Raw genomic sequence first — 24,485 nt, forward strand, 5'->3', positions numbered from 1 at the left:
TGGAAGTACATCATTTGTTGGTTAGGACATTTTATGATTAAAAGCTCCTGGAGCAAAGCAATAGCAGCATGAATGAGAGATGCCCCTCACCTGCTAACGCTGCGATGTATGTTTGGATTTGAAAGCTCTGAAAATGTTCTTATCCCAGCCTTACCCTGCGGGCTCTGTTATAACAGAAAACGCCAGGCTGCACCGTCACCAATGTTGTTCCCTCCAGATGATTTAAAGAGAATAACTGCCAGCCTTGGAGTTTTGTCCTGGAATGGAAGCACAGTGATATAAGACCTACATGGCAGGAGGGTTGTGAATATCTCAAAAACGTAGCCCGAAGAAATTAGGAATGGAGAACTTTGTATGTTGTAACCATCACAGATTTATACCTTTCCAACCACTGAGCTGTGAGATTTACTCGGTATCAGGGTAACAGTCCTTCTAGGGTAAGAATAACGCACTTGTGCTAAAATGTGCTTTTTGGGATCCTTTCGCATGTGCTCTTCATACCTTACTAACTCTCACAGAGAGAAAAAAATATCTGGACCCCAGGCACATTTTACTAGAGCTAAATCCAATGTGTATTTCAGAGAGGCTGTAAATACCAGAAGGTGGCAACACTTAATCCCTTTCAGCCTTCTCTGAGTGCAGTAGGCAGGCTGGAGGCGGAAACCTGAGCTGTGTGAGCGTTCCCTGAGCACCTTTCTCTTTACAGAGGTCTGTAATACTGCAGATCCACCTCAGCGGGCTTCATTCCTGCAATGAAGAGCAGTTTTCCTCCCACTCATTCCGGTTAGCTATCATCTAATTAATTTTTTGGTTAGGAAGCCTTGGCAACCAAGCAGAGGATTGGCCTTGAGATGTTGATTTTTCTCTGCCTGCCTTAGTATTTGCAAAATTGGAATTTAGCTGGTTACATGATCTTCTTTATTAAACTCACAGTTACATGAATTTTGTTTATTTGTGTGTATTCCACGTATCCACAATCTCCTGGGAGCAAATAATAGGTTTTGGGCGCTGCTCTCTCCATCTTAGCCAGTCAGTTATTGGTCTTGAGATTTCTGTATTTCCATACTTTAAAGAAACTTCTCACCAGCCCCTCAAGAAATCAGCTATCTGAAGGAGTCCAATAGCAAGAAGGAAGAAAATAAAGGCATGCTTTGTGCTATAGCTCAGATCTAGAGTATTAAAAAAAATGAATGAGAAACCCCAATGTCTGTATTTCTGAGCATCGAAAGAGAAATCTCAGGAGTCTGCAGGGAAGACAAGGTTGCTGGAATGGTTTTATCAGAAAGTTTCTAGACTGCTATAGGAAATGTCCTGGCATGTGAAGGTGTTTATATGAACAGTATGAATTGAAAGCTGACAGTTGCCATATTAAATACACATATTACAGTCACACGAACCAATGGCAAGAGGATTACTTTACCCTTCTTAGAGCCAGAAATGTCAGGAAGTCTCCTGTTAGCGGTAATGCATTTTGCATTAGCACATCGTGATGGAAGATTTGGCTTCCAGCCTTCAAAATGTTAATAAGCAGGACGCAAGAAGGGTCTGCAAATTAAGCAAAGTCAATTCAAGATGAGTTTATATTTGGGTTTCCTGTATATCTGCTTTCTGTTCCACCTGCATGTCATTGCTTGTGTATGTGTGTGTACACATGCGTGTGTGCACATAACTATGGTTTGAACTGGGCGAGACTTGCACGTCGCCAATCTTCTGACCGGTTTCCCAAAGCACCTGTGAGTGGTTTGCAAAAGCTCTGGGTCCCATGAGTGAAAGATCCCACTTAGTACTTTCACTTAACGGGTATTGCATCTGGAGATCCGTCACTGAGAAGAGTAATCGGCTTAGAGGCTTAGCCTGAAAAACCTCTGAGTCTGCAGTTCGTTGTACAGAGGGCAGCACCCGCTTTTAGCAGATGTGCTTTAGTCCCAGATTTCAGCAGGTTATTTCCTCTAAACAGAAGGCAGAGAACCCTGCAGCCCATTGTGCGGGAGCCCAGGGCGGGCACTGCCTGGGCAGGGAGATGGGATTTAGCACCACACGTTGTGGAGCTCATGGTGCTCCAGGGGAAGTTACCCTGCCTTCCTTTGCTCTTCCCTAAATCTACACCTTCCAGGAAGAAAGCAAGAAACTTAATGTAAACATTTTCTTTCAGAATACAGAAGTTCTTGCAGAAAAGCCTGCCAAACCTCCAGGTGTCTGTTAGATGCGAATGGCATTCCCAAACACAAATATTGTTTCAAAGGCTCCTAAATAGAGATGCTCAGTGATTTTAATAATGTACCGAATTCTTTTCTTCTTGCTTTAATGACAGGAACATTCATGTGAAGGGAATTTATGTAAGGAACAAACATATGTGCAATCAGAAACATCGTCCGTGGAGAAGGTAGGTAAAAGGTGACTGAATGCAGTGCAGTTTATTTCAGCTTATACAGGTATCACGTGTTCATTTAGATTAAATGAACATCTGAGAGCATCTTCAGATGTGGCAATGTATCTGGGTACTATTTACATCCCAACATAGCTGTGCTGATATCTTATCTTCCCTGCTCCCACAATTAACTTTATTAAATTATCTTCTCAATATTACAAAAATGGGGAAATATTTTTTTCCTTTCGAATGTTGAGGAAGCGAAAGAAGAATGTGCTGTATAACAGCATGGTTGAAGAGACTTGCTTCTGGTTGTGAAGGAGACTTGATTTGAACATCAGTCAGGGCTTTTGGTCCGATAGATCCATCCATTCCCAGGACGTGCTGTACGACACAGCTTTCCTGTGCATATTCTAAGAGCAGGAAGGGGATTGAAGTGGCTGTGTTATCTCCCATGATGGCCACTTTGTTTTTTGGCATCTTATTTATGAGAAGTTGTTATCAGGGGATCACTGTGGTTTGTTAAACTATGTTATATCATTATGGGGTCTGTTAGATGGATGCTTAACTGCCAGGCTGTGTGCAAGGAGCTTGCAATCAACCACACTTTTGATTGATTTACCAATGAATTTTCAAAGCTGGTTGGATGCTGTAAGCTGTAATGCCTTGACTTGAATTAACGTGATTTATAGCTGTTGGGATTGTGGCCTAGTTGTTTGTAGATTAATAAAATAATCCCTTTCAATTGATATTTGATTATTTTCTTTCCCTTTTGGCAGCAGAACTGCTCTATACCCTCAATCATCAAAGGTGGATGTCGTTTTTCTGAGGTCGGCTGTTCATTTAGGGTGAGTAAAATGGCAGCCGTTAGGAAGGTCTCACACGGTGTACAGGTCAGCACTGTGCCTTTGGTCTGGCCAGCCTTTGCCTTCAAGGCAGTAAGCCTCGATTCAAATATATCTCTAAGAAAAGTGGGAAATTCTACCCAATTTCAGTAGACCGGCAGAGATGATGTTGGAACTGCCAGGGTTACCCAGTGTGAGTGAGGCACAGTTGGGCCTGTGGTGCTTTGTATCCCGCACCGTGTATTCCCTTCAAATAAAGATGGATGTTTATTATGGTTCTGCTGGTTTATTGGATATGCTGTTCCAATCTGTTTTCGATATTCCTTTCAGGGTAACACCTCTTAAAGCAGTAGAATCATAGAACTGTTCGGGCTGGAAGGGACCTCAAAGCCCATCCAGTCCCACCCCCTGCCATGGGCAGGGACACCTCCCACTGGATCCAGGGGCTCAGAGCCCCATCCAGCCTGGCCTGGAACCTCTTCAGGGATGGGGCAGCCACCACTGCTCTGGGCAACCTGGGCCAGGGCCTCCCCACCCTCACAGCAAAACATTTCTTCCTAAGGTCCCATCTCAATTTCCCCTTTTTCAGCTTAATGGGTCTTGTTTGCATCTGTTGCCATATGTCATATTTTGTGCACAGTATATGCAGTAAATACTGTCCTGTTTGTGAATCTTGCTGGAACTCTGCCTGGCATCCTGTTTCATACAGAAAGTTTACACTTTTTGTGCACATGTGATCGCATAGAATTGATGAATTGATGAGATGAATTGATCTTCGGAGGGCTTGTTGGCTTTCCTCTCTCTCTGTCTCCTCTGGGAGTCAGTTGCTCTGTAGCTGGACCTGTATCTTGCAGTTCTTCCGTCTCTGTCTCTCGCAGGAAGTTAAAGGGAATATTGCTTGGTTTGGCCTCAGGGCAGTTATGGTACAGAGAGTATATTGACAGTGTCGTCTTCTTACAGGGAAGCAAAGAGAAGATAAAGGAGCATGAAAAATCTTCAGTTGGGACTCACGTGCTGCTTCTGCTGCAGCACATAAAGCAGCTGAAGGCAAGCCTGTGCTCTGCTGCCGAAGCTGCAGAAGGTTTCATCCCACTGGCAGAACTGAATGTGAATAGTGGAGGAAAATGCATCTCTGATGTACAGATCCCAGCAGGGCTGGAACGCAATGGGTATCTGGAAGCAGACTGTTTTCCTGGGTCTTCTGTTTCTGAAGATGAACCTGTTCTGCCACAACTTGTGAGGGAGAAAATGATTTCTCAGCTAGAAAATAAGCTGCACGTGTTTGAGAATATCGTGGCAGTGCTCAATAAAGAAGTGGAGACCTCTAATTTGGAAATCATAGCCTTTCAGAGACAGAGTGAACTCGATCAAAATATAATACGAGGCCTTGAACTGAAGGTAAATAGTTTTGATAAGCATTGTTTATGTGCTTGTTCTACAGATAACAAATATTTGCATACATCAGAGAGAGAGTGTAGAGATCAGGGCAGGGATGGGCACAGGTGTTTGATCTGTTAAGTTCTGGACACATCTACAGGATCCTTTTGTTGTTTTGGATAGATTTTCAAATGGAGATCTCTAATATTCGTTGTCTAAATCCAGGTTTAGGTATCTAAGCATTCCTGAGGGTTTTGCACGTTCAGAATTTGCCATGGCCAGACTGTGAGCACGTGACGCAGTCGTTTGATTGACAGATCCTCTTAAAGCAGCATTGTGCCTAGAGGACCAAACAACCAGCTCTTTTCCTTACGTGTCAATATGTAGCTGTCACATAGAAAGGAATCGAAGGAGACTCTTCAGAACATGAGGTCTCCAGAACAATTCTGCTATTTCCACAGCACAACAGTCTGGAGAGGAGGGGTTGATGAGCACTGGTTTGTTTTTTCTAGATTGCGGAGTTGCACCGGTGCCTGACGCAGAAGGATGCCGGCCTGAGCAGTCTTCATAACAGCCTTCTGTTCTCTGAGCAAGCTTCCTACGATGGGGTCTTTCTGTGGAAAATAACGGATGTTGGCAGGAAGTTACAAGACTCTGTGACTGGAAGAACAGTCAGTTTGCATTCACCAGGTAAAACACAGGATGTATATGCATGTTACCAAACCTCAGTCCTTTAGAAACCCCCCTGATTTCTCTAGAACAGCGCTCCTTTTTGCTCAAGTGGGCAGGAGGTCCTTTAAAATCCTCCTCAACCTAAGATGTTGTTTATGCGAAGACGTCATGCTCTCCTGCCTGTAATTCAGGGCAGCTGTGATGTGCTTTTCCACCGAGTTGTGTTCTATTCTGGGCTTTCATTTTGCTATTTGCCCTCCACCACGTCTACTTGCAGTGACATCTGCTGGATTTATCTCCTCTAGCCCACACCTCGCTGCCTGTGATACTGAGAGGCTTTCTGCAGCAGGAGGCTTTACCTCCCACGGGAGAAATAATTAGGTTAGATAAAAAATGCTTGTGTGGCTAATAGAAGTAATGTTCTCTGAGGTGTGAGGCACTAAAGGGTTCCAGGCACTGGATTTTCATTGCTTATAATTTCCAGGGTAACCTGATCTGTCTGTTCTCATCTCTGTGATGGCAAAACACGTTGTACACCATCTTTTCTCATATGTCAGAACACTCATTATGTCTTTTTTCAAAAGCTTTACTAATGAAAAGTTCTGGTTTTCAGCTTTCTACACGGCAAAGTATGGCTACAAGGTCTGTCTGAGAGTTTATCTCAATGGAGATGGGACGGGAAAAGGAACCCACGTGTCCCTGTTCTTTGTTATTATGAAAGGAGATTACGATGCTCTGCTCCCGTGGCCTTTCAGACACAAGGTAAGATGGACATCCTTTTTGCATCTGATCCCAGCACAAACCCACTGCTTCTCCCAGTGAACACAAGGGGACTTTTTCTTTTAAATTTAGTGGAAGTTGGAGCAATTTTCCATTTTTGTCTTCAACGGCTACTAGCCATGCTCCAATCTTGGATAATAATTTGACCATGAATGGAGTGATTTACTGAGATTCCATGCTGTGCTTTGTAGGATTTTCAAGCACCGACATCCTGGTGTTTGATGTATCCCAACCTGTGTCCACCTGGGCTAAAGCCAGAGACACATTTTTCCCTGGCTTTTGCTATACATCGATAGTATCACTTTATGGGGAGAATTATGATTTGCTGCCTGAAGCACAGGTGTCAGAGATGTGAGATTCGAGTTCTGCTTGCAGACATGCCAGGGATGTCTTACGTGATCCTGATCTTGTTTTTCCTCTTGTTACAAGTGCAATCAGGCCATGGTTGGACTCGGTGACCTTAGAGTTCTTCTCCAACCTTAGTGTTTTTATGATTCTGTGATGCTGATGATGGCAGCAATGGTTAGAAAAGCAGTGAAAGTGTGCCCAAGGTTCTGGTCTCTGTTCTAGCACTTGCCTTCGTGTGGTAATAATTCTGTAAGCCTTTCGTATAAATAGCTTTACTACCACTTAGCAGCCAAAAAAAATAGAAATAAAAGCTCCTAATCCTCACTGTATTAAAAAACTATTACATACATTTGCTGTTTCAAGCTAAAAACCAGTGAGCTAATAGAAGTGGTAATAAGATGGGGAGATTCTACACTGATATTTAGGTTGAATTTTCATGTACTTGCATACAGGCAGCTGAGCTGTATCTTTTGATTCCAAACCACAACAACTGAGTGAATGTAATGACTGTAACCAAACTCGTGGTTTGTTTAAGCTGTTGGGAGACAGAGGAAAAAAGCCTTTGGACTGTGCAGTTCTCTACCAAGAAATAACCCCTTGCTTAATTTAATTTAATTTTATTTTACGGGTGTCAAAGTTTTAAATACTTCATCTGTGAACCGTTACAATCTCCCTTGTTCACATTAACTGACCTTGCAGGTTGTGAAACATTAATTATTGTATTTAATTATTAATAGAGCATCTAGCTGCTTTTGCAGCATGTTTGCACTTCTGTCTCTGATAGTTTTTGCTTTGTTTTTCAGTTCAATAACTCAGCATTCTGTTTTTCAGGTTACGTTTATGTTGCTTGACCAAAATAACAGGGAACACATTATTGACGCGTTTCGCCCAGATTTGACTTCTGCTTCGTTTCAGAGACCAGTGAACGATATGAATGTCGCAAGTGGCTGCCCCATGTTCCTCCCTTTGTCCAAACTGCAGTCTCCCAAGTACGCCTATGTGAAGGAAGACACGCTTTTCCTTAAATGTATTATAGAAACAAATTAGTACATCTTGAAATAAGGGTGCCTGGTAAATCACTCACTGAATTTCATCAGTTTACAAGAGAAAAAAAAACCACGTCACCTTGTATTGATTTTCATGTGCACAGAAATTCCAGAGAGCCTGAGCCTCACTGAATCCGTTGCTGCTGAGCATGCTGAGTGCTTTGCCCTGTACCCCACAAACTGTGCTCTTATGAATGAGATCTGTGATTATTTCATCCACACAGCCCTCCTGCTTTAGATGGTTACAGTCACGCCTCTGCAGATGCGCTTGTGGAGGAGGTGCTGTTTTCCCTCACTCTTGGCCTAGGTCATAGAATCGTAGAATGTCCTGAGTTGGAAGGCACCCATGAGGACCATCGAGTACAACTCCTGTCCCTGCACAGGACAACCCCGGCATTCACACCAGGTGGCTGAGAGTGTTGTCCAAACCCTTCTGGAATGTCGTCAGGTTTGGTGCCGTGACTGCTTCCCTGGGAAGCTGTTCCAGTGCTCCACACCCTCTGGGTGAAGAACCTCTTCTTAATGTCCAAACTAACCCTCCCTGGGATCATCTTCCTGTCGTTCCCCCAGCTGGTATCGTTGGTCGCCAGAGAGAAGAGATCAGCGCCTGCTTCTTCTCCCCTTGTGAAGAAGCTGCAGACCATGATGAGGTCTTCCCTCAGTCTCCTCCAGGCTGAACAGACCAAGTGGCTAACTGCTCCTCATATGGCTTTCCCCCTTCACCAACTTCGTGGCCTCCTCTGGACGCTCTGCAGTAGCTTTAGATCCTTTTTTATCCCAAAACTGCACCCAGTGCCGTTCTGCCCAGGGCTGGCAGGGAGGGCGGCCTGAGCTCCCTTCCAGACCCCTGGGGTTGAAGGTTTCTGGGGTGCGAGGGCTGAAACAGAGCTTTCTCCGTGCTCCAGCAGCACCACAGTGCGTGCGGTTCCCCTTCCTGCGAGGTATGGAGTGAGCCCCTGTCTGACTGCACTGAAGGCAGCCCTGACACAGGGTTTTGGCTGTTCCCCGACCAGGGCACCAATCGGGTGTCGCTGTGCTCGTTGATGACCTTGAAAGCAGGGACTTGTGGACAGCATTTATAGCTTGATTTCCTTATACCAGATGATTTATTTCTTGCTATTTGTTTTAGACCTCTATTTATGTGCTCTGAGAAGAGATGTTCTATTGCATCAGCAATCGGTGACCAGATTACACTGTGCCATGGGGAAATCACCTCTTGCAGTTCCAGAGGAGTCCTTTGACTTTCCCATTTCAGATACAGAGCTGTGAGGGTTGTTAAAGCCCTGGGAAGTCCAGAGCTGCCGATCCGAGCAGTGGGAAGGACCCTTTGGTAGCTTTGGTTTAGAGTGTTCCATCACTTCCTGAACCTTCAAGGCAAGTGACTTATTAGAAAGTATTGATTTTTGGGTTTATTGCATAACTCTTTTTTTATGTGCTCTGATGTTTAAGTCTTTTCACACGCTAAAATAGAAGGAATTTCTAGACAGGGTTTTGTCTTTTTAAACAGAGGTAAGGAATGAATAATTTTCTATAAACAAGTTAAACTTGGAAATGTCTGGTTGTGTGCAAAGTTCAAATGCTACACCTTATTTCCAAACCCATCAGGGCTCACCATTCCCTGCTTAACAACTCTCTGGGGTTGAGCTGGGTTTGGTGCAGCAGCTTCTGAATTTCCATTGAACTCATCCCGCAGGATGGCTTCCTTGAGCAGGACTCGGAGCGCTTCCACGGGACGCAGGGACAAACCGCAGCCTGACCCTGCAGAGGCAGGTGTGCATGTGTAAGGGACGGACCTGTCTTCATTTTCCCTCTGCAATAACTCCTGTGTCTCAATCAAAAACATGAGCCTGACAGACAATATTGTGCCCACTGCGTGAGAAGGGAAAGGAGGAACTGTTTGCCCACCTTATATTTTGCAAACCATACGAGCAGCAGCCGTGCAGCAGAGCTGGTGAAATACCGTGCCCTGGAACTGACCCCTAACCCCACTGGCATAGGAAGAGGGGTTTCAAATCTCTCATTTCCAGCTTGACAGCATCCTTTAAAATAATTAATTGTGACGGAGTATCATATTTCAAAACAACACACCCCATAAATAAATCTATGTCAGATCTTGTTTGGGAAGGAACTGGCTATTCTTTGCCATCGCCTACATATACAGTCTCTCTTTCTCTCTCTCTGTCTTTTTCTCTCTTCCATTTTGAAAATGTTCTTTCAGGGACTTAAAGTTTTTTTTCCAGGAATGTGCCAGACTCTGTAACCACACTGGAGTAATAAGTCTAAAAATATGATGCTTCTCATGGCTGTGTAATTTGGACAAGTGCTGTTATTTATTACCATCCCTCCTATTTTCTTACCATTTTATTTATTTCATAAGTAAATCTCACTAACTTAAAAAGGGTTTTTTTGTGTTGTTTTCACTGTAAAACAGGGAATTGAGCTACTTGGAGCAGACGACTTAGAGCTGTGATTGCTTAAAAATAATTAGGAGGGTTTTCCTTGTGTGTGAGAGACAGAGAGAGAGGGTGGAGGAAGAAGTAAAACCGTGCATGGGTGAGAGCTAGGGAAAGAGAAGGTGTGTGGGAGAGAAGAGGTGGGCATGTATGTGTGAGAGAGATTTCTCTGTGTGTGTCTGCAGCAAGGGAAGCAAAAATGTCTGTGTGTGCCTGTGTGCGTGTGCAGGTTGAGAGATGAATCCTGAATCACAGAATCATTTAGGTCGGAAAAGACCTTTAAGATCATCGAGTCCAGCCTTGCCCAACACTGCCAACTCCACCACTGAACCGTGTCCCTAAGCACCTTGTCCACCCATCTTTTAAACCCCTCCAGGGATGGGGACTCCACCACTGCCCTGGGCAGCCTCTGCCAGGCCTGAGAACCCTTTCGGTGAAGTAATATTTCCTAACATCCAATCTAACCCTCCTCTGGCACAACCTGAGGCCATTTCCTCTCATCCCATCACTTCTTACTTGGGAGAAGAGACCAACACCCACCTTACCACAACCTCCTTTCCGGGAGCTGCAGGAAGCGATGAGGTCTCCCCTCAGCCTCCTCCAGGATAAGGGAGTGAATGACCCGACACTTCTGTGCTTTTCTCTAATGTGATTCTACCAGGAACAATTACACTAGTTTTCCTTCTTTCCTCCCTTCTTTCCTCCCTTCTTTCCTCCCTTCTTTCCTCCCTTCTTTCCTCCCAGGAGATGTCTTTGCTGAGCCGTGACAGGCTCTGCAGCCGTGTATCTAACATATCTGTGTCAAAATTATGCAAGGACTCTGTGAATATAAAACTTGGCACAGCTGTGAGAACACTTACGAGCTCTTCAGGTCTTATGCAATTGCATTGAAGCACAGAAAGGAAGCTAAGTTACAAAAAAATATTATATACGTGGTTTAAACTCCTGCTAAATAATAAAAGGACGTGAAACCTAATGCCTAAATGCTCTTGCTTTTAAAGGCACTGCTGGCATAAGCCAGCTGAATGTCAGATTTAAGGATTCTAATTCCAATTACAGCCACACCTTTGTTCAAAGACGCCTTTTGCTACAGTTCTTCTCTCTGAAAGGGCTCAAACAAGGGGTAACCCCCTGTGCTGCGGCGCAAGAGGCACGGCCGGAGCATTACTGTGTCCATGTGGAATGCGTTGAGCCGCCACGCTTTCCAAACACGGGGCTCTGCGCCGGGCTCTGCTGTTCCTGGAACAGGCTCCTGCTTCTCATCTCCAAGACCTTCAGCGGCAAACACGTCTCGATAAGGAAACAGACGACACTTCCCGGGAAAAAAAAGCTGAAATCGGAGCAGTAGCAAGACCTCGCTAATCCAGCAAATCATTTCTGTTGTGGAAATGAGCAGCCAGAGGGGTTTTTTTTCAGTCTGGATCAAATCAAATAATGCAGAAAAAAATCAAAGAACGTTTTAGTAAGCTAAATCAGAACTGGTTGTTCCGTCTTTAATGGCTAAGGTTGGCAAGGAGTATTAGTGCTTCCGTAACTACCATGGTCTCAAACAATCGAAGACAATGTCTGTAGGAAAAGATATTTTTTGAATTGACTAATACAGCTGAAAAAAAACCCAGACAAGGTTTTAGGCTTATAAGCCCTTCTTCAGGACAGAAAAAGAACTCACAACCTTGCACACAGCTGCTTTGAACTTGACTTGGTCGTATTGGTCCATCAGGTGGTGTAAGAGAAGAGGTGGTTGAGACCCGTGCAGCAAAGGGAAGCGCTGGCCAGGAGAGATGGCCAAGCTGCTTTGGTTGTAGCTGCTTTTCTTGGCACGGATGTGTTGCATTTTACCAGCTGAGTCTCCAGATGGAAACGGCACTTGTGAATTGTTTTGAACAACATAGGAGAGCTGTGCCCGTCTCTGCACCGCAGCCCCGTGTCGCTCGGCCGCCGGAGGCTCGGGGCGGCTGCAGCCAGCGCGAGTGCTTTCTGCAGATCCTATCTCCGCATCAGGCCTGGAGTTCAGAGGCAGCTTCATGTTTGGGTTTCCATTCAATATTCCTCGGCTTCGGTTTCCAAGGCTACAAGCCAATGTACAACCCCTCCTCCCACTCCTGTTTTCAAAGAAAGAAAAACACTGTGAAAAGAAGCTCCCCGATTGCTGGGTGCTGTTCAAAGCAGAAAGAGAAGCAGCGCTGGGAGCTGCTCGCCCCACGCACGCCGCGGGCTCTGCTCCGGCCAGGGCTGAGCCGAGATTCTCCAGGTGCTCCATCCTCGTGCAAGCAGGAAAGTGCCTTCGCCACCTCTGCAAGCGCAGGGTGTGGAGGGGTGACAAAAAGCTTTTAAAGCCAAAATGGGAGTGTTGGAGTAGTCATCTACCCAGGGCTTCATTCAAATCAAATGCCTTTAGTTCACAAAGTTCTGTAGTGATAAGACGAGGGGCAATGGGGATAAACTGGAGAGGTGCAGATTTAGACTGGACAGAAGGAGGAATTTCTTCATGATGAGCGTGGTGAGCCACTGGCCCAGGTTGCCCAGGGAGGTTGTGGCTGCCCCATCCCTGGAGGGGTTCCAGGCCAGGTTGGATGGGGCTTTGAGTCCCCTGATCCAGCGGGAGGTGTCCCTGCCCATGGCAGGGGGTCCCTTCCAAGCCAAACTATTTCATGATTCTATGAAAACCAGAACTGAACGTGCTTGAGGCTTTGCGTGGCTCAAGGTGTCTTGATCGCCCAGTTCCACTCCCACTGGGAAGTATCTTCCAACCCAAATTATTCTATGACTCTATGATTTTTAATTTGTGTTTGGGACTTTTGTTCCAGGCTATGTTACTGCGCCTTTTCCATGGGCAGGCGCTGGGTTTGGGTGCCCGCTCCGTGCTGGAAGGTTTTCAGTAAGTTTATCCTTGTTTACATCCATGGTGAACTTGATACAGCGTTTGATTTACATGTCACATCACCCCCCTTCCCATGGCAAATGGCCGAGATGCTGCAAACACAACTGATGGTGGTTGGGAGGAGGGTGTAAGCCCATCCCTGCTCGCTGCTCCACCAGCACCGCACGGGATGGAAGCAAATGACTCACCTTTGGTCAAACCCAGCACCACCAGCTTCGGTGAAGTGAGCAGCAGGGTCTGTCCAGGGGGAGACTTATGGCTCAAGAGTTATTTTAATCCCACGGTGACTCACAGCTACAACGTTGTGACTCACCGCAGAGCTTGGTCGTTTGATTTGAAGATGCGTCAGGTTCCCTGTGAAGGAAAGTGTTTTATGCCAGGGAATGAGAGGCCATCTCTTTTTCAGCTGCCTAAATCTCTGCAAACGTGGGCCCCGCGGCTGGGTGCAAGCACAGCCTGGCATGGCCTGGCACAGCTTGGTGCAGCTTGGCACGGCACGGCATGGCACAGCATGGCATGGTATGGCTTGGCACAGCATAGCACAGCACGGTAGAGCTTGGCACAGCATGCACAGACTGGTACAGCATGGCACAGCCTGGCACGGCACGGCACAGCCTGGCACAGCGTTCTGCCCCCCTTTACACATCCCGATGTGCAAAGCCAAGAGGAGAGCGGCCTCGCTGCTCCCGGCCCTTGGGGAACCTCGTCCCCCATCACGTTCTCGTGGGTGGCATCGCCAGCGCAGCGCCAAGGGCTGGTGGCACTGCAGGGAGCACTCTGTTGCCAGTGTTTTATGGGAAAGTTTGATTAAACAATACGATTTCTAAGATGACAGAATTGCATGGGGGGGGGGGAGGACAGGGAGGGGTTAAAAGTCATTCCAGCGCTGTGCCAGTCACTCCTGGTGCCCAGGGAAGCTGTTCTGAACCCCAGCGCGGGGGAAGCTGTCCCGTAGTACCACGTGGAGCCCCCCGGTTACGGGCAATAAAATTCCTATCAACTCTGCTCGTGCTTGGCTGGGACTTTACAGCGGGACGCGGCTTCTCTGCCGCCCGAGCAGGCCTGCAAACATGTCTATTTTGGCAGCGCTTTCCAACAAACAGCAAATCCTTAAGTTTTCTTCTTGGCACCGACTGCAGCATTTTTGCAGCGGTTGATTCTCTCAGATGCGATTCGGAGAAAGGCTGCCCCGCTTCCAGGAATCCCGGCGAGCACAGGTTGTTCCCTTGCACGGGAGGATGCCAGGCAGGCAGGGCACCCCCTGCACCCCGTCTCGGGGGGACGCGGGGGTGCTGCGACGCGGCTGCAGATGCCACCCAGGGAGGGGGCAGGGAAGGGGTCCCCTGTGGGTGGCACAGGGTGACGGTGTCCTCGCCGGGGGTGGGAGGCACAGCCGGCCCTGCGGCCCCAGGTCGGGGTACAGAAAGAGGGCTGGTGCGGAATTAGCAGGTACCCCATGGTGAGGTATTGGGGGGCAGCAGGTACCCCCTGAGGGGGTATTTGAGGGCAGCAGGTACCCCATGGTGAGGTACTGGGGGGGAGGAGGTACCCCATGGGGGGGGTATTGGGGTGCAGCAGGTACCCCATGGGGGGGTCAGCAGGAGTAGCAGGTACCCGGGGGGGGGGGGGGAAGCAGGTCCCCATGGGGGTCAGAAGATACCCCATGGTGGAGTATTGGAGGAGGTAGCAGATACCCCGGGGGGGGGGCAACAGGTACCCCATGCGGAGGTATTGGGGGGGTACCAGGTCCCCATGGGTGAGTATTGGGGGGATAGCGGGTACCATGGGGGGGGGGGGGGTAGAAGATCCCCCATGGTGGGGTATTTGGGGGTAGACGGTACCCATGGGGGGGGGTGTTGGGAGGTATCCAGGTACCCATGTGGGGGGATGCTGGGGGGTACCAGGCACCCATGGGGACACCAGGTACCCCATGTGGGGATGTTAGGGGGTACCAGGCACCCATGGGGGTACTGGGGAAGCCAGCAGGTGCCCATGGGGGGATGTTGGGGGGTACCAGGTGCCCACGGGGTGCGCCGGGGGGGGTACCGAGGCCCACGGAGATTGACAGGTACCCACGGGGGGATGTTGGGGGGCACAGGGCACCGGCTGGGGGTGCTGATGGGCTCCAGGTACCCCCGGGGGCCCGCTGGGGTGCCGGTGCCCGCAGCCCCCCGCTCCCCCCGCCGGGGGCGGCCCCGCCCGTTGCATAAGCGGCGCGTCAGGGCGAGAGGCGGCGCGGGGGAAGCGCGGGAAGATGGCGAACCCGCCGCCTCCCGCCGCCCCCCGCCCGCGCTGAGCGGCACCGGTAAGGGACCCCCGCACCCCCGGACCCCGGCTGGTGGGCCCCTCCCCGGTGGGTGCGGGTGTTCCCCCTCCTCTGTGCGCATCGCACCCGGCCCGGGGCCCCCCCGGTGTCTGTGTCCCCGGGTGTGTCCTGTGTGGCCCCCCCGGGGCCCCCCGTGTGTCCCCCTATGTGTCTCTCTGTCCCCCCGTGTGTCCCCCCGTGTGTCTGTCTGTCCCCCCCGTATCCCCTTATGTGTCTGTCTGTCCCCCCATGTGTCTATCTGTCCCCCCCCGTGTCCCCCATGTGTCTGTCTGTCCCCCCGTGTGTCCCTCTATGTGTGTCTGTCCCCCCCGTGTCCCCCGATGTGTCTGTCTGTCCCCCCGTGTGTCCCCCTATGTGTCTGTCTGTCCCCCGATGTGTCCCCCCGTGTTTGCCCCGTGTCTCTCCCATGTGTGTGTCACACCTGTCCCCCCATGTGTGTCATGTGTCCCCCATCTGTGTCTCGCCCCCCATGTGTGACCCCGTATCCCCCCATATGTGTCCTGTCCCCCTCGTGTGTCCGTGTCCCTGTGTCCCCCACGTGTGTGCATGTGTCCCCACCCGTGTGACCCCGTATCCCCCCATCTGTGTGTCATGTCCCCCATCTGTGTGTGTCCCTGTGTCCCCCATGTGCGTGTCCCAGGGTGTGTGTCCCATCCCTCCCAGTGTCGGTGTCCCCCCCACCTCCCCGTGCATGTCCCCCTCCTTCGTGTGTCTGTGTGTCCCATTCTCATGTGTGTCGCCCTCCTCTCGTGTGTGTCCCCCCATTCTCGTATGTCCCTCCATTCTTGTGGGTGCATTTCCCCCCATTCTCGTGTGTCCCCACATTCTCGTGGGTGCATTTCCCCCCTCTCGTGTGTGTCCCCCCCATTCTCTTGTGTCCCCCCATTCTTGTGGGTGCATTTCCCCCTTCTCATATGTCCCCCCGCTTCTCGTCTGTGACTCCCCCATCCCCTGCATGCGTTCCCCCTCCCTCCTGTGGGTTCCCCCTCTGTGTGCATCCCCCCATCCCAATGCTCAGCCCCTCCGCTTCCATAACCGCTCCCCGGGAAGATGCTCTGCGGGTGACATGTCGGGGCTCCCGCCAGCCCCGGCGAGCTGGCTGCTTTCCTTTACCCTAAGTTCGGTTGCTCCTGCCCAGCCAGGGCATTCTTGGAAAATGGGAATGTTATTAATAGCACGATGCGGGCAGAGCGGAGCTGCGTGTGGCGCAGGGAGGTTTCGTGTTGCTCTGACGGGAGCGCAAAGATGGGAAAAGTAACTTTTGAGTTGTTTTACGGGTGGCTGGGAAGGATGGCAGCGCCGGTGGCAGGGTTGGCGATGCTGGCTGAGCGTGGTTGGTTGCTTTCATGCGATTCAAACCTCCCGGTAGTGAAACTTGGCTGCTGAGTTTCGCTCGCTGCGTGTGGCGCTGCCGTTTCCCCGCCTGTGCAGCGATGCCGTTGGCTTGGGAGCCTGCAAAACTGCTAGGAAATGGGGAAAGGAGGTTGGAGCGAGGCGGGTGCCGGGCTCTTCTCCCAAGTAACAAGTGATAGGATGAGAGGGAATGGCCTCAAGTTGTGCCAGGGGAGGATTAGATTGGATCTTAGGAAAAATTTCTTTGTTGAAAGCGTTCTCAGGCTGCCCAGGGCAGTGGTGGAGTCCCCATCCCTGGAGAGGTTTAAAACATGGGTAGACGAGGTGCTTGGACATGATTTAACAGTGGACAGGTACAGTTGGACTCAAAGGTATTTTCCAACCAAATGATTCTATGAATTAAAAATCACATTAAATGTAAAGCTGTTCTCCCTCAGATGCCCCTTCAGCTATGCAGGCTGGTGCCGTGTCCCTGTGCCCCACACCGGGGTGGCTTCGTGCTGTGGGAGCTGAGGGAGGCAGGAGGTTAATTCACCTTATCTCAAGAGTAGCAAAGTTTGCAGCTCCTCCCTCTGATTTCAGCTTATTGGTGGAGGATCCTGGCTCATCGGTGCTCTTTTTTTGGGTCCTGAGCACCCGCTGGTGGGGCTGAACCATCCCAGGGCTTGGTGCTCTCAGGTGGGACCCTCTGGGACACCACGCTTGGCCAAGGGATGTGTTGTGTGGCGGTGTGAGGACAAGGTGATCAGCTTGTGCCTCCCTTCCAGGCTCTGCTGATGGAGACCGCCAAGCTCAACCCCATCATCCGAGATGTCTACGCGGCTGCTGGCCGTGTCCAGCAAGCACCGGCCGCCGCCTCGGCACGGAGGGGTGGCAGCTGTCGAGAGCTCATGGTCAAGCTGACAGAGGGGCAGTACGTGCTGTGCCGCTGGACCGATGGCCTCTATTACCTCGGAAAGATCAAAAGGGTAAGGTGGGCACCCAAAAGGATAAAGAGGGCACCCAAAAGGATAAAGCGGGCACCCAACGTGTAGCTAGCACTGTTCCCTGGGTGGGCTTGCAGCTCATAGGGGCACTGGCCTGCGCTGCAATGTGTCTTTGGTCAGCAGGGCCTTTTGGGTTGATGATCCTTGGGTATCGCACCCCAAACAGGGCTCTCCACAAGGGGAGGGCTGTCCCAAGGGGCCAGGGTGGTCACCAGGGAAAACAGGGAAGTGCTAGGAGTGGGAGCTGATGCCCAATGATTCTTCCCGCTCTCCCCATGTAGGTGAGTGGCTCCAAGCAGAGCTGCCTCGTCACGTTTGAGGACAACTCCAAGTATTGGGTCCTCTGGAAGGACATCCAGCATGGTAAGTGCTGCCCCATTCTTCCTTTCCACCACCATGCCAGAGGGTCCTTCCCGGTGCCACAGAGACCTGGCTGTGCTTGCATGTCTCCAACTCTGCCATTTCCACCCTGCAGCCGGTGTCCCCGGGGAGGAGCCCAAGTGCAACATCTGCCTGGGAAAGACGACGGGTCCCAGGAACGAAATCCTCATCTGTGGGAAGTGCGGGCTGGGTGAGTGTGGGTGTATCGCCCCAGCGCCGAGGGTCCAGCCAGCCCGGAGGCGCTGAAGCCGAGCCCTCCCACAGGTTATCACCAGCAGTGCCACATCCCGGTGGCGAGCGGCGGTGAGGGCCCCCTGGGGACGCCATGGTTCTGCCGCCGCTGTATATTCGCCCTGGCCGTGCGGGTGAGTGGGGCTGCCCGGGATCACCAGCTCCATGTGCCGCCTGCCCTCAGCACAGCGGTGCGAGATGGGGGCCCTGCAGTGCCTGTACTGACCCCCAATCCTGGCCCTGCAGAAAGGGGGTGCCCTGAAGAAAGGAGCCATCGCCAAGACGCTGCAAGCTGTCAAGATGGTGCTGTCCTACAACCCCGACCTGCTGGAGTGGGACTCCCCGCACCGGACCAACCAGCAGCAGTGCTACTGCTACTGTGGGGGCCCTGGCGAGTAAGCCCCTGCCTGCCTGCCTGCTGGCTAGGAGGGCTCTTGTGTTCAGTTCTGTGGGGAAAAGCATTTGCAAAGGCAGGTGGGATCAGGTTGGGGAGCTTTTTCCCACAAGGGAGAAATCCTGGGGCTGGTGGCTTTGCTGTCTGTGCTGCCTCTGCCATCCGGGTCTCTGCTCACTCCCAGAGGCACTGTTTGCACCCACTTCTGTGGCTGCAGAAAATAGAAGTTAGGGCCAAACTTTCTCTTCCCTGGCTGGGTGTTCCATGCCTGGGGGGGGGCTGGGGCGGTGGCTGTTGCACGGTGCCCTTGCTGTCACCCACCTCCTCTCCCTCCCCAGGTGGTACCTGAAGATGCTGCAGTGCTACCGCTGCCGACAGTGGTTCCATGAAGCCTGCACCCAGTGCCTCAGTGACCCCATGATGTTTGGAGACCGGTACGTCCCTTCCAAACTTTGCTGGGCTGGTGCTGGGCATCGGAGCTGGCATCACAGGGTGGGACATGTGCACAGCCCCTTCTGTATCTCCCAGACCCAGCTGTGGCACTGGTGCAGATCAGCTGCCGCGGGAGCAGGCGGGTGGTCCTGTCCCGCAAAGCCCTGCTCCACCTGACTGTGCTGTCACCGTCAGCATCCAGAGCACTGTCCTCACCCCAGCCCATCCCCAGGCCCTGCTGGGCTGCAGGGATGACCCCCAGCTCTCCATCCCTCTCTGCTTTCTAGGTTCTATGTGTTTTTCTGCTCCGTATGCAACCAGGGACCGGAATACATCAAGCGCCTGCCCTTGAGATGGTAAGAAACGGTCCTGACTCCTTTGGGACCAGCTGGGGTGGTTGTGAGCCAGGCTGGCCGGTTCCTGGTGCTGCCAAGCCCTTGCCTTGGGGCTGGCCCCAGAGCCAGGTTTAGGCAGCGCGTGTTCTCAGAGCATTTCCTGCTCATTCCAGTGTGAGTGCAAATTTCAGGGTGGGGAGTGGAGCCTCTGACCACTCGTGTGTCCATGACCCAGCTCCCCGCAAGCCCAGTCTGCCTCATTAAAGGGCTCCTTTGGTCACAGTAAGAGAAGTGAGAAGGTTTTGATGGGGTCATGCTGGGGCCTGCGCTCGAGTGGTGCTGATGGAGCAGAGCATTGTGGTGGGCACCATCCTGCAGACTGCCAACCCTCTCACCCCCTTTGCTGCAGGGTGGATGTCGTCCATCTCGCCCTCTACAACCTTGGTGTGCAGAGCAAGAAGAAGTACTTTGACTTTGAGGAGATCTTGGCCTTCGTGAACCACCACTGGGATCCGCTGCAGCTTGGGAAGGTAAAAGTGTGCAGCCTGGGCTTGGGCTGGAGAGCAGCTGTGGGGAGAGAGGTGCTCTCAGGGATTTAAGTCATGGATGGCTGTTTCCAAAGCCTCGGCTCAGAGAGACGGGATCCTCCTTCCCTGTTGCAGCTGAGCCCCTTAGGCTGGAGCAGGCTGGCTGGCAAACCTGATCCAGTGGAAAGTGTCCCTGCCCATGGCAGAGGGTTGGGAACTGGGTGAGCTTAATGTCCCTTCTATCGCTAAAGCGTTCTATGAAGGGCAGTGCTCGCAGTGAAACGGTGGGGCAGTGAGCTGTGCCGCTTGGAAGGAGCTTAAAAACACCTGCCCAGGATCTCTGGGTGAGCAGAAACCCCCAACCTGGGGTGTTTGCACCCACGGGGAGCACACGGCATCTCCCCTGTGCTGCTGTTCACTCATCTGGTGTCAGAGTAGGGTGCCCTCAACGGGCAGCGTCAGGAAAGGTCCCTTGGGGTCAGCACCGCTTCCCAGCTCTGGGAGCAGTTTCCCAGTTGGAGCTAGAGCTGAGACAACTGCTAAAACCAGGGTGTGTTGGAAACCTGTCCCTGCATCGGGATGGATCAGATCCCTGCAAACGCCTCCTTCCCCTGCACTGAGCCAGTGCCAAACCCCTGCGCCTCTGAGCTTTGGCGTCCCTCGCTCTCTGACCTTAGGCAGGAGCGGAAAACCTGGAGTTCGGGTTCCCCCGTCTGTTTAGTTTATGCATAACTGCTGTGGGAGCCGAGCTTTGCCTGACCTCTGCCGTCTCTCTGCAGCTGACGGGCACCCCCATGGCTGAGCGCGGCCCCCACCTCCTCAACGCACTCAACAGCTATAAAAGCAGGTGAGCCCTTGGGAGCGTGGGGCGAGGGACGGGACAGGATGGGATGCAGGATGCTCCTGGAGCTGTTTCCTCCCTTCTGCCACCCAGGTTTCTGTGTGGGAAGGAAATCAAAAAGAAGAAATGCATCTTTCGCCTGCGGATCCGCGTCCCACCGAACCCCCCCAGCAAGGTCCTGCCAGAGAAAGCCCCTGGTGTGGGCGAGAGCAGCTCCTGTGAGCTGAAAAAGAGGGGGAAAAGCAAATACGTCCATAAAGATGAGTGAGTGTCCAAGTTCACCCACCCCAGCTTCTCCCACTGCCACGCTCCCCTGGAGCGGTCCGGCAGCCTCACCCCTCCTTGCTTTGCAGCCTGCTCCCACGGCAGCTCCAGCAGCAGAAGCGGCGAGCGGCACGGCGCAAGAGGGCCAAGTTCCTGCTGGAGGACGCCATTCCCAGTGTGAGTCCTTCACCTCCTCCTCTGTGGGAATCCTGGGCTTTGGCAGCTGGGTGGGACCCTGCAGCCCCCATCCCAGGGGCTCCTGTCCCTCGCCCTGGGGTTTGCAGATGTTCTGTGCCAAGCCCGCTTCCCGGTGGTTGTGGGGCCATGGGAGGGAGTGCGGTGGTGCCAGGGCAGAGGGTGCTGATGCTGGGGTCGTGGGCAGCTCCGCTCTGCTCAGCGCTGATGAGTGCCTGTGTTTTTGTGGGGCAGAGTGACTTCACCTCCGCCTGGAGCACCAACCACCACCTGGCCAGCATCTTTGACTTCACACTGGATGAAATTCAGAGCCTGAAAAGGTCTGTGCAGCTGGGCCCGGGGTTGCAGGCCGCAAGGGCGGGGTGGTTTGAACACCCCAGGATGAGGCAGACCTGGAAAGCCTCCGGCTGCAGGCGCGTGTGAGACTGGAGCAGGAGCAGCTGGGGAGGTGGGAGCCGCGGTGTCCCTTGTGCCAGGCTGGGGCCAACGCTGCCTCCTGTCCCCAGTGCCAGCTCGGGACAAAACTTCCTGTCGGATGTGGACTCCACGGACGCTGCCAGCACCTCGGGCTCAGCCACCACAAGCCTTTCCTACGAGTCCAGGTGAGGGCTCTGCCCCTCCGCCCCCTTCCGGAGGGGTCCTGGTGGCACAGCCAGTGGGGCGAGGGGCTGCCCCTCTCCCCCTGCAGCACCCACGTCCTGTCACAGGGATGTCCTGCACTGAGGAGCCTTTCCTCCCTGCCTTCCAAGCAGGATGGTGGTCCCAAAGCAGCACTTTCTTGCTGGGTATGCAGGGTCGGAGCCACGGGTCCTTGCTGGGCATGCCCGAATTCCTGGCATGCTCCCTCCAGGCTCACAGGGTGGCAGGCACAGCATGGTGGGGGCACCTTTTGGGTTTTGCCCTCACTGCTTCTCTGTCTCCTCTGTCGCAGCCAGCGGACCGTGGGCAGCCGCAAGCGCAAGCTGGCAGCACCAGCCTACGCCTCGGCGGGGGCAAAGAGGAGAGGCGGAGAGGCTGGCGTGCGCCCGGCCCGGGGAACCCCTGAGGGCAGCGAGACTACCGGCGGCCCCGACCGCCCGGACGATGGCATCGACAGCCACACCTTCGAGAGCATCAGCGAGGACGACTCCTCGCTCTCCCACCTCAAGTCCTCCATCAGCAGCTACTTCGGGGCGGCGGGCAGGCTGGTCTGCGGCGAGAAGTACCAAGTGCTGGCACGGCGGGTGACGCTGGAGGGGAAGGTGCAGTACCTGGTGGAGTGGGAAGGCACGACCCCATACTGAACCCTGCCAACCCCAAACCTCTCCCAGAGCCAAACCAGAGGAGATCTGGATGATGGGGAAACCCTCACCACGAAGCAGAGGAGAGGCGCTCACCGGCAGGGAGGGCTGTGACCCCTCTGTGCTCGGGGGTCCCTGCTGGGGCTGGCTCCCCAGGAACCGCCACGAGTGGAAGCAGCATCCCTAGCGCTGAAACCTGCAGCCTTGCTGCTGTATTTTTTAATTTTAAGAGTTGTTATTTTATTGGCTGTGTATATGCAAAGAGCGTGGCCCAGCTGCGCGTTTGGGATGGAGCCTTTGGCTGAGCCTGAGGCATCATCCTGGTGGTGGTCAGAACAGTGAGCCTGGCCTTCCCAGAAGGGTTCTCCCAGCGTGGCTGGGTGGCCCTTTGGGGACACAACCTGCTCATGCAGGCGGACATCGTGCTGGTGCCTGGTGCACTCTGACTCCTCCTCACATCCCAGCCTTACAGAGCAGGCTCGAGGGGCTCCTGCTGCTAATGCCAAAAGCATCTCCCTCGCCCCCGTTTCACAGCCTGTCCTTCTGCCCATAGCAAATGGTGGGCAAGTATCACCAGAGCCGGTAAACAGGGTTTTCCTCCTCCTCCTAAATCCATTCATTAAAGGAATGTGGTTTGTTACAAGTGAGGGGAAAATGCCCCATAAACACCCTGCGTCAGCCAGCCTTCACAGCCGCAGGGCAGACGTACAGGGTTGCTCCAATTCTGTGACCAAGACAGTGTGTGATGATGCGCCAGCTTTGTTTCCCTGTTCTTCTGACAATCACAGTCTTGGAAGACATCAGCCAAAAAGATACACCCTTGCCTTAAAACCACCATGGGCATTTCACAGACTGGAGCCCAAGGCCTTTATTCCTGCAGGAATCCTTGTCTTGAACGTGCCAAATCAGCAGACAAACCAAAAAGGCTGAAGGGGACAGCGGGGGCATGGGCAGAGGCTTGTACTGGGGTCCTCGCGGCCATCCCCGTGGCCTTGTGGTTGCGCCTTGCTGGAGGGCAGCCACACTTTCTGTTTCTAGGATAATGTCAATGTTCGTGTGTGTTGGGTCGATTTGTCTACAGAAGAGAAGGAGCAGCCCCCTTCTTCAAGTAAAGCAATACTGACAGGTTGTTCAGGGGCAAAGCGGTTGTCTTTCTTTTTTTTAAAAAATCTAATATCAGATTTACTTGTTAGGGTTTTTTTTTCCTGAGAGATATATAGATATATTTTTAATGTTGTCCTCGTCTCTCCCCCATCGTCATTGTGGCTGTCCCGTGAGGATGGAGGGTGGGTGATGCAGGGGGTACTGTGTGGTCCTGCTCTATTGGCACAGCCCATCCTGTCAGCACAGCCCTGTCATTGTTCATATATGCGCTCATGGGATCTGCCTGAAAAGGTGGTTTTGTTGGAAAAGGACTTAAGAAAAATTCATCATTGTGATCAGCAGGAGGGAGCAGGTGATCTTTGCAAACCAGAGGCCAAAGTGTGGTCCTTAAAAACAAACTCCTGCTTCAGCTGCTGCTAAAATAACGTCGTGGGATGCTCATGAAGGGGGGTTTATCGGTTGTTTTAATTAATGTAGCAGGTAGCAGGCCTGTGCACGGCCGTGAGGTGATGATACTGGTGATGATGCAGTGGTGCAGAGCAGCAGGTTCTCTGCAGCCTCAGGATGTGCTCGTATAGAGCCAGGTGTGAGCTGCTTCAGTGCCCATTCTAGGAGCGTGAGTGTTTGGCTTGGCAGGTAAAAGCATTTTAATTCCTTTCTGATGAGTTGCCCGGTGTTGTGCACCCGGTGTTGTGCTTGGTAGAGAAGCTGTTGGCTGCTTGTGCCGTGTGAGGTCTGGGAGAGGAGGCTCCGTCCAGCTCCATCCGTGAGATGGTTTGAGCCAAGCAGGGTCGGATTTGCCTTGGGGAGGGCTGCTCGGCACCCTCAGGGTCTGCATCTCAGCTCATCCGGGGAGCGAATCTCCAGAGGGACCGTGTTTTGGGACACCTGCTGCTGGGACCCCCATCCCTGGCAGGAATGGGTGCAGCTCCCTCAGCCAGCTGGGTCACTCTGTCCTGCCTTGGCTTCGTCACCAAAGGATCCCTTCAAGCATTTCCCTTTCACGAGTGCCTATGAAGCCCTTGTCACCGTCCGAGTTGCTGCCTGAGGGTGGTGGGGGCTGCCA

At 52.3% G+C, this 24,485-nt stretch overlaps 2 protein-coding genes across 10 annotated transcripts in view; both read left to right on the forward strand.

Annotated features, from left to right (window-relative positions):
- TRAF1 (TNF receptor associated factor 1) overlaps nucleotides 1–9,978 on the forward strand; it is a 30,478-nt gene extending 20,500 nt beyond the window's left edge. For 2 of the 5 annotated variants that reach the window (XM_054084243.1, XM_054084244.1), the window contains 6 exons: nucleotides 2,312–2,383; nucleotides 3,148–3,216; nucleotides 4,174–4,611; nucleotides 5,103–5,280; nucleotides 5,876–6,024; nucleotides 7,222–9,977. In XM_054084243.1, coding sequence (XP_053940218.1) covers nucleotides 2,312–2,383; nucleotides 3,148–3,216; nucleotides 4,174–4,611; nucleotides 5,103–5,280; nucleotides 5,876–6,024; nucleotides 7,222–7,437 — 1,122 coding nt within the window. In that variant the 3' untranslated portion in view covers nucleotides 7,438–9,977. Of the gene's footprint in view, nucleotides 1–2,311; nucleotides 2,384–3,147; nucleotides 3,217–4,173; nucleotides 4,612–5,102; nucleotides 5,281–5,875; nucleotides 6,025–7,221 lie in introns of all 5 variants that reach the window. The other 3 variants (XM_054084247.1, XM_054084246.1, XM_054084248.1) reach the window with 2 other exon arrangements.
- A 3,821-nt stretch (nucleotides 9,979–13,799) lies between these two features.
- PHF19 (PHD finger protein 19) lies at nucleotides 13,800–23,330 on the forward strand. 5 transcript variants are annotated; one of them, XM_054084317.1, is made up of 15 exons: nucleotides 13,800–13,987; nucleotides 17,217–17,417; nucleotides 17,717–17,798; nucleotides 17,911–18,006; nucleotides 18,081–18,181; nucleotides 18,294–18,442; nucleotides 18,780–18,875; nucleotides 19,161–19,229; nucleotides 19,618–19,738; nucleotides 20,515–20,582; nucleotides 20,670–20,840; nucleotides 20,930–21,017; nucleotides 21,270–21,355; nucleotides 21,542–21,637; nucleotides 21,967–23,330. In XM_054084317.1, the coding sequence occupies exons 1-15, from the start codon at nucleotides 13,937–13,939 to the stop codon at nucleotides 22,316–22,318; spliced, it is 1,827 nt and encodes a 608-aa protein (XP_053940292.1). In that variant the 5' UTR covers nucleotides 13,800–13,936; the 3' UTR covers nucleotides 22,319–23,330. The 5 variants fall into 5 exon arrangements, with proteins under 5 accessions (XP_053940292.1, XP_053940295.1, XP_053940293.1 ...); XM_054084320.1 differs by lacking the exon at nucleotides 13,800–13,987 and adding an exon at nucleotides 14,135–14,219; XM_054084318.1 differs by lacking the exon at nucleotides 13,800–13,987 and adding an exon at nucleotides 14,975–15,075.
- Nucleotides 23,331–24,485: the final 1,155 nt, after the last annotated feature.

The sequence above is a fragment of the Cuculus canorus genome, chromosome 19 (genome assembly GCF_017976375.1).
Source record: "Cuculus canorus isolate bCucCan1 chromosome 19, bCucCan1.pri, whole genome shotgun sequence".
In the NCBI taxonomy this organism is placed as follows: Eukaryota; Metazoa; Chordata; class Aves; order Cuculiformes; family Cuculidae; genus Cuculus; species Cuculus canorus.

What these genes read in the sequence shown, in the direction of transcription:
- PHF19 (XM_054084316.1), top strand. Translation starts at nt 16,276, where the DNA reads ATGCGGGCAGAGCGGAGCTGCGTGTGGCGCAGGGAGGTTTCGTGTTGC. An exon ending in CTGGAAGGACATCCAGCATG is followed by an intron (nt 17,799 to 17,910) that starts GTAAGTGCTGCC and finishes TCCACCCTGCAG; the next exon opens with CCGGTGTCCCCGGGGAGGAG. An exon ending in TATTCGCCCTGGCCGTGCGG is followed by an intron (nt 18,182 to 18,293) that starts GTGAGTGGGGCT and finishes CTGGCCCTGCAG; the next exon opens with AAAGGGGGTGCCCTGAAGAA.